The 9,756-nt window shown below is 12.6% G+C and overlaps 1 protein-coding gene and 1 pseudogene across 1 annotated transcript; one reads left to right on the top strand and one right to left on the bottom strand.

Moving 5' to 3' along the window:
- The first annotated feature begins 22 nt into the window (after window positions 1-22).
- On the top strand, window positions 23-1,248 carry LOC139997785 (cytochrome b-like; annotated as a pseudogene).
- Window positions 403-2,258, bottom strand: LOC139997786 (NADH-ubiquinone oxidoreductase chain 1-like; the record flags this gene model as incomplete). Its single annotated transcript, XM_072021725.1, is given in 1 exon segment — window positions 403-2,258. A coding segment is annotated over 1 exon segment (930 nt), but the record flags the coding sequence as incomplete, so codon positions are not given.
- Window positions 2,259-9,756: the final 7,498 nt, after the last annotated feature.

The following is a 9,756-nucleotide window of genomic DNA, read 5'->3' as shown; positions in this document are numbered from 1 at the left end:
TTTATTAATATTTATTATTTTTTTAATTATTATATTATTTATTATAACAAAAATTTGTTTTATTGAAAATAAAAATTTACGAACAAAAAAATGAAAAAAATAATTCCAATAATTTATAAAATAAATTTAATAAATTTACCAATATCATTTATTAATTTACCAACACCAATTAATATTAATTATTTTTGAAATTTTGGATCGATTTTAGGAATATTTCTAATAATTCAAATTATTTCAGGATTATTTCTTTCTATACATTATTGTCCAAATATCAATATTGCATTTTACAGAATTTCTAACATTATAAAAGATATAAATTCAGGTTGATTAATTCGTTTAATTCATATAAATGGTGCTTCATTTTATTTTTTAATTATATATTTACATATTGCACGAAATATATTTTATTATTCATTTAAATTATTACAAGTTTGAATAATTGGTGTATCAATTTTATTTTTATCAATAGCAACTGCATTTTTAGGATATGTTCTTCCATGAGGTCAAATATCATTTTGAGGAGCAATAGTAATTACAAATTTAATTTCAGCAATTCCTTATATTGGGCAATTTATAGTTGAATGAATCTGAGGAGGATTTTCAATTAATAATGATACATTAAATCGATTTTATTCATTTCATTTTATTTTACCATTTATTATTCTTTTAATAGTTTTTATTCATTTAATAATTTTACATATTACAGGATCTTCAAATCCTATTCATTCTAAAATAAATATTTATAAAATTAATTTTCATCCATATTTTACAATTAAAGATATAATTACAATTATTTTAGTATTTATATTATTTATAATTATTAATCTTCAATTTCCATATATATTAGGAGATCCAGATAATTTTAAAATAGCAAATCCAATAATTACCCCAGTTCATATTAAACCAGAATGATATTTTTTATTTGCATATTCAATTTTACGAGTTATTCCTAATAAATTAGGAGGAGTAATTATATTATTTTTTTCAATTTTTATTCTATATTTAATTCCATTAATTAATTTAAATAATTTAAAAAATAATAAATTTTATTTTATAAATAAAATTATATATTGATGATTTATTAATATTTTTATTATATTAACTTGATTAGGAAGACAAATAATTGAATATCCATATATAAATTTAAATCAAATTTTTACTTTTATATATTTTTTTTATTTAATTCTTTCATTTTATATTAATAATATTTGAGATTTATTATTAAAAAATAATAATTATATTTAAATTTTATTAGTTAATGAACTTGAATAGTATATGTTTTGAAAACATAAATATAGAAATAAAATTTTCTATTAACTTTAAAAATATTAAATTATTAAAAATAATTCTTTAATCAAATAAATATAAAATGAATAAAATAAAATTAAAACTAATAATTCAATTCAACATATATTTATTAACTTGTCATATCGGATTCGAGGCAAAACCCCACGAATTATAATTAAAATAATTATATGAATTAAATATATAAAAATAAAATTAATTGATCAATTTATTAACCCATAAAATATAATAGTTATTAATATACTTATAAATATAATATTTATATATTCAGATAAAAAAATTAAAACAAATAATCTTCTAAAATATTCAATATTAAATCCTGAAACTAATTCAGATTCTCCTTCAATTAAATCAAATGGAACTCGATTTAAATCAATTAGTATTCTAATAAAAAAAATAATATATAAAGGATATATTAAAATTATAAATTTTATATTTAATTGAAAATTGATAAATCTATTTAAAGAATATCTTTCAATTATTATTATTAATATAAAAAATATTAAAAATAATAAAATTTCAAAAGAAATCATTTGAGAAATTGCCCGTAATGAACCTAAAATTGAATAATTACATAAAGAAACTCAACCAATTAATATAATTGGATAAACTATTAATCTTAAAATTAATATTAAATAAATAATTCTATTATCTATATAATAAAATTTATTAATTCAAGGATATCTTAATCATAATATTATTGATAAAAAAAATATAATTATTGGACTAATAAGATATGAATTTATAAAATTAAGAAAAAAAAATTCTTTTATTAATAATTTTAATGCATCTCTAAAAGGTTGTAAAAGTCCTTTAAATCCTACTTTATTAGGTCCTTTTCGTAATTGTATATATCTTAATATTTTACGTTCAAATAAAGTTAAAAAAGCTACTCTAATTAAAATTATTAAAATAAAAATTAAATAATTTATAATTATTATAATTATTATATATTATAATTTTTCTATAATTTAATTAAATTCTAAATTTAATGCACTAATATGCTAATATAATTAATTAAATATTTATTAGTTAATTTATAATAATTTAATTATAAATTATAGTCCTTTCGTACAAATAATTTATTAAATTTTATAGATAGAAACCAATCTGACTTACGTCGATTTGAACTCAAATCATGTAAGATTTTAAAAGTCGAACAGACTTAATTTTTAAACTTCTCCATTTAAAATTTATCTTAATTCAACATCGAGGTCGCAAACATCTTTATTAATATGATCTTTAAAAAGATATAACGCTGTTATCCCTAAGGTAATTTATTCTTTTGATTTATAATAAAAGATCAAAAATAGATTCTAAAATCAAAGTTTATTTTTAATATAAAGTTTTTTAAATTTATCAATCCTCCCAATTAAATATTAATATTTTTATTAAATAATTAATTAAATATTAATATAAAATTCTATAGGGTCTTATCGTCCCATAAAATTATTTAAGCATTTTTACTAAAAATTTAAATTCATTAAATATATATGAGACAGTATATATCTCATTAATTCTTTCATTCTAGTTTTCAATTAAAAAACAATTGATTATGCTACCTTTGTACAGTTAATTATACTGCAGCCATTTAATTAAAATCATTGGGCAGATCGACTTAAAATTATTTTCAATAAGCGATGTTTTTGATAAACAGGTGGATATATTAAATTTGCCTAATTCCTTATATATATATATTAAATATTTATTAATTATTACAAAAATATTACTAATTTAATCATTATAATTAATTTAAATAAATTAAAAATTATTTTTTTCTAATAAAAATATATTAAATACTAATATTAAATTTATAAATAAATTTTTAAAATAAAAAATTAAATTATTAAATATTTATTAATAAAAGTTATTTTTAAACTAATATAATTAAAATAATAATAAAATTAAAATTATTATATATTTAAATTTAAAGATTATCCCTTAAATTTTTTATATAAAAATATAAAAAAATTTTTAAAATAAATTTCTTATAATAATTATATATAAATTAAATTTATTTCAAAAAAAACTAGATATAAAAAAATTCGAATAACATATAATTTCTAAATATATATTTAAATTATTTTTATTATAATAATATATTTATATATTTAACTCTTTTTTTTTCGAGAATATTAAAATTATTAAATTATATTAATTAACCCTGATACAAAAGGTACAAATTATATTTTACTTATTTAATTTTAATAAAATTCATTTACATTACTTAATCTATTAATAAAATAATTGATTCAAAATTTTTACTAAAATAAAAAATATTTATAAAACTTTAAATAATATAATTAATTAAAATAAAATCTAAAATTTAAAATTTATTTTATTAAATAAAATTTTAATTTTATAAATTAATTAAACTTTTCATTGTAAATGAAATATTTTATATTAAACTAAAATTTTAACTAAAAACATTTTCCAATACTTTTACTATGTTACGACTTATTCCATTTTAATGAAATTGACGGGCAATTTGTACACTTTTCAAAACTAATTTCAATTTAATTAATTTATTAAATTTACTTTTAAATCCTCTTTCAAACTAATATTAAAATTAATTATTCAAAAATATAATTTATTATAACTCATAAATCCTTAAATATACTACATTTTGATTTGATTAATTATTCTAAATTAAATATTTATTTTAAATAATTTTATATAAAAATATACAACAATATATAAATATAAATAATTTAAGTAAATCTTATCGTGGACTATCAAATTAAACTACAAGTTTCTCTAATAAGAATGAAAAGCCGCCATATAATTTAATTTTAATGATTTTACATTTATTAGTAAATTAATTCTATTATCTTATATAATAGGGTATCTAATCCTAGTTTATTAATTTATTTTATTATTTTAATAAATAAAAAAAATTTAATATATTTTTAAATTAAATTTCACCTAAAATTTATAAATTTAATTAAATTATAAATTTATAATAAATACATATTAATTAATAAAATTAATTTATAAATTAAGTTTAACCGCTATTGCTGGCACTAAATTAATCTTTATTTAAATTTTTATCTAAATTTAACTTTCATTAAATATATTAAATTTAATTATTAAATTATATATATATATTTAATATCAAATTATTTTATATAAATATTAAAATATAATTAATTAATAAATCATCATAAAATTTATTTATATTATTAAATTAACTAATTCTTTTAAAATCAAAATTTAATATGCATAATTACATCAAATATAATATAAAATTATAATTAAATTATATTTAATATTCATATATATATATTATAAATTTTTATTTATAGCCCTCTCTTCTATAAATAAAAATTTAAAAATAATTTAAACCATTAAATTTTAAACGAACTTAAATGAATACTTTTACAACCCTCTCTCTCTTTTGTAATTATTATTCATTTAAAAATTTAAAATTTATTACAATAAACTTTCTTAAATTTAAATAATTAATTTATTATCTTTTATTTTAATAATTTACCATTAATATTCTTATACATATTTAATTTAAAAATTCAGTACTCTCAAACATTGTCCTAACCTTCAACAATTTATTAGCCATATAACGTAATAAAGATTAAATCAACTAATAAATATGCTCCAAAATAATTAAAAATAAAAAAATTCATATATTTATCTTTTATTTTAATAATTTACCATTAATATTCTTATACATATTTAATTTAAAAATTCAGTACTCTCAAACATTGTCCTAACCTTCAACAATTTATTAGCCATATAACGTAATAAAGATTAAATCAACTAATAAATATGCTTCAAAATAATTAAAAATAAAAAATTCATATATATTTATCTTTTATTTTAATAATTTACCATTAATATTCTTATACATATTTAATTTAAAAATTCAGTACTCTCGAACATTGTCCTAACCTTCAACAATTTATTAGCCATATAACGTAATAAAGATTAAATCAACTAATAAATATGCTCCAAAATAATTAAAAATAAAAAAATTCATATATATTTATCTTTTATTTTAATAATTTACCATTAATATTCTTATACATATTTAATTTAAAAATTCAATACTCTCAAACATTGTCCTAACCTTCAACAATTTATTAGCCATATAACGTAATAAAGATTAAATCAACTAATAAATATGCTCCAAAATAATTAAAAATAAAAAAATTCATATATATTTATCTTTTATTTTAATAATTTACCATTAATATTCTTATACATATTTAATTTAAAAATTCAGTACTCTCGAACATTGTCCTAACCTTCAACAATTTATTAGCCATATAACGTAATAAAGATTAAATCAACTAATAAATATGCTCCAATTATTTTGTCAAATAAATTTATTTATTAATCATATATTTATGTCAAAATTGAATCAAGGTAATTTCCATTTTTTTTTTTTTTATTTTAAAAAAATGGAAATTACCTATTAAATAAAAAATTGAATATAAAATTTTTTTATTTTAATAGAAATTATATTAAAAATTAAATAAAATTATAGTTTTTTCAAAAAATTGGATTTTAAAGAATTTTTAAAAAATTTTATTTTTTAAAAAAATCCAATTTTTTGGAAAAAAAATACGATTTTTTGGAAAAAAATACGTTTTTTTGGAAAAAAAACCCGATTTTTAGCAAAAAAATCGGGTTTTTTGGATTATCTTGATAATAAGTATATATTAATATATAATTATTAATTTAGAATATATTTATATTAAAATCTTATATATATATTTAAATAATTATAAAAATTTAATATTTAATATATATATTTTTAAATTAAGTTGAAAAAAAAATTCTTTATATATAATTAAATAATTAACTATAATAGTTTAATTTAATATATATAAATTTTTAATTCTGAGATATATATATATATTATAATAAATCTTGGGAAACTATAATATATATATATATAATAAATTTATAATATATATATATATATATATATATATATATATATTTAAATAAATAAATAAATATATATATGTATTTAAATAAATAAATAAATAATATATATATATATATATATATTTAAATAAATAAATAAATAAATAAATAAATAAATAAATAAATAATATATATATATATATATATATATATATACATATATATATATATATATATATATACATATATATATATATATATATATATATATACATATATATATATATATATATATATATATATATATATATATATATATATATATATATATATATATATATTTAAATAGATAAATAATATATATATATATATATATTTAAATAAATAAATAAATATATTAATTGTAATTATTTATATAATATATAAATTTATTATATATATATATATTATAGTTTCCCAAGATTTATTATAATATATATATATATCTCAGAATTAAAAATTTATATATATTAAATTAAACCATTATAGTTAATTATTTAATTATATATAAAGAATTTTTTTTTCAACTTAATTTAAAAATATATATATTAAATATTAAATTTTTATAATTATTTAAATATATATATAAGATTTTAATATAAATATATTCTAAATTAATAATTATATATTAATATATACTTATTATCAAGATAATCCAAAAAACCCGATTTTTTTGCTAAAAATCGGGTTTTTTTTCCAAAAAAACGTATTTTTTTCCAAAAAATCGTATTTTTTTTCCAAAAAATTGGATTTTTTTAAAAAATAAAATTTTTTAAAAATTCTTTAAAATCCAATTTTTTGAAAAAACTATAATTTTATTTAATTTTTAATATAATTTCTATTAAAATAAAAAAATTTTATATTCAATTTTTTATTTAATAGGTAATTTCCATTTTTTTAAAATAAAAAAAAAAAAAATGGAAATTACCTTGATTCAATTTTGACATAAATATATGATTAATAAATAAATTTATTTGACAAAATAATTGGAGCATATTTATTAGTTGATTTAATCTTTATTACGTTATATGGCTAATAAATTGTTGAAGGTTAGGACAATGTTCGAGAGTACTGAATTTTTAAATTAAATATGTATAAGAATATTAATGGTAAATTATTAAAATAAAAGATAAATATATATGAATTTTTTTATTTTTAATTATTTTGGAGCATATTTATTAGTTGATTTAATCTTTATTACGTTATATGGCTAATAAATTGTTGAAGGTTAGGACAATGTTTGAGAGTATTGAATTTTTAAATTAAATATGTATAAGAATATTAATGGTAAATTATTAAAATAAAAGATAAATATATATGAATTTTTTTATTTTTAATTATTTTGGAGCATATTTATTAGTTGATTTAATCTTTATTACGTTATATGGCTAATAAATTGTTGAAGGTTAGGACAATGTTCGAGAGTACTGAATTTTTAAATTAAATATGTATAAGAATATTAATGGTAAATTATTAAAATAAAAGATAAATATATATGAATTTTTTTATTTTTAATTATTTTGGAGCATATTTATTAGTTGATTTAATCTTTATTACGTTATATGGCTAATAAATTGTTGAAGGTTAGGACAATGTTTGAGAGTATTGAATTTTTAAATTAAATATGTATAAGAATATTAATGGTAAATTATTAAAATAAAAGATAAATATATATGAATTTTTTTATTTTTAATTATTTTGGAGCATATTTATTAGTTGATTTAATCTTTATTACGTTATATGGCTAATAAATTGTTGAAGGTTAGGACAATGTTTGAGAGTACTGAATTTTTAAATTAAATATGTATAAGAATATTAATGGTAAATTATTAAAATAAAAGATAAATATATGAATTTTTAGTTTTTATTTAAAAAAATATTTTTTAAAATTTATTAATTTTTTAATATAATAAAAATTAATTTTCCTCTCAAAATTATTTTTATTAATAAAAAGTTTATATTTATTATTATTATAAAATTAAATTTTAATAATTAATTAATAATTTTTAGATTTAGATATAGCATATACACAAATATTTATGGTAAATTATTAAAATAAAAGATAAATATTTTTTTTAAAATTATTAATTTTTTAATATAATAAAAATTAATTTTCCTCTCAAAATTATTTTTATTAAAAAGTTAATATTTATGTTATAAAATTAAATTTTAATAATTAATTAATAATTTTAGATATAATATTAATATAAATATTAATAATAAATTATTAAAAATAAAGATAAATATATGAATTTTTTATTTTTTAATTATTTTGGAGTATATTTATTAGTTGATTTAATCTTTATTACGTTATATGGCTAATAAATTGTTAAAGGTTAGGACAATGTTTGAGAGTACTGAATTTTTAAATTAAATATGTATAAGAATATTAATGGTAAATTATTAAAATAAAAGATAAATATTTGAATTTTTAGTTTTTATTTAAAAAAATATTTTTTAAAATTTATTAATTTTTTAATATAATAAAAATTAATTTTCCTCTCAAAATTATTTTTATTAATAAAAAGTTTATATTTATTATTATTATAAAATTAAATTTTAATAATTAATTAATAATTTTTAGATTTAGATATAGCATATATACAAATATTTATGGTAAATTATTAAAATAAAAGATAAATATTTTTTTAAAATTATTAATTTTTTAATATAATAAAAATTAATTTTCCTCTCAAAATTATTTTTATTAAAAAAAGTTAATATTTATATTATAAAATTAAATTTTAATAATTAATTAATAATTTTAGATATAATAATACAAATATTAATGGTAAATTATTAAAATAAAAGATAAATATTTGAATTTTTAGTTTTTATTTAAAAAAATATTTTTTAAAATTTATTAATTTTTTAATATAATAAAAATTAATTTTCCTCTCAAAATTATTTTTATTAATAAAAAGTTTATATTTATTATTATTATAAAATTAAATTTTAATAATTAATTAATAATTTTTAGATTTAGATATAGTATATATACAAATATTTATGGTAAATTATTAAAATAAAAGATAAATATTTGAATTTTTGATTTTTATTTAAAAATAAATATTTTTTAAAATTTATTATTAATTTTTTTAATAAAAATTAATTTTCCTCTCAAAATTATTTTTATTAAAAAAATTAATATTTTATTATTATAAAATTAAATTTTAATAATTAATTAATAATTTTTAGATTTAGATATAGTATATATACAAATATTTATGGTAAATTATTAAAATAAAAGATAAATATTTGAATTTTTGATTTTTATTTAAAAATAAATATTTTTTAAAATTTATTATTAATTTTTTTAATAAAAATTAATTTTCCTCTCAAAATTATTTTTATTAAAAAAATTAATATTTTATTATTATAAAATTAAATTTTAATAATTAATAATTTTTAGATTTAGATATAGTATACATATGAATATTAATGATAAATTATTAAAATAATAGATTATTTTAATTTTTAATTTATTTATTTAAAAATAAATATTTTTTTAAAAATTTATTT

This window comes from Bombus fervidus, unplaced genomic scaffold (genome assembly GCF_041682495.2).
Source record: "Bombus fervidus isolate BK054 unplaced genomic scaffold, iyBomFerv1 scaffold0183, whole genome shotgun sequence".
NCBI classification, from domain to species: Eukaryota; Metazoa; Arthropoda; class Insecta; order Hymenoptera; family Apidae; genus Bombus; species Bombus fervidus.
Note: the sequence above shows the minus strand (reverse complement) of the source record. Positions and strands in the feature narration are given on the sequence as shown.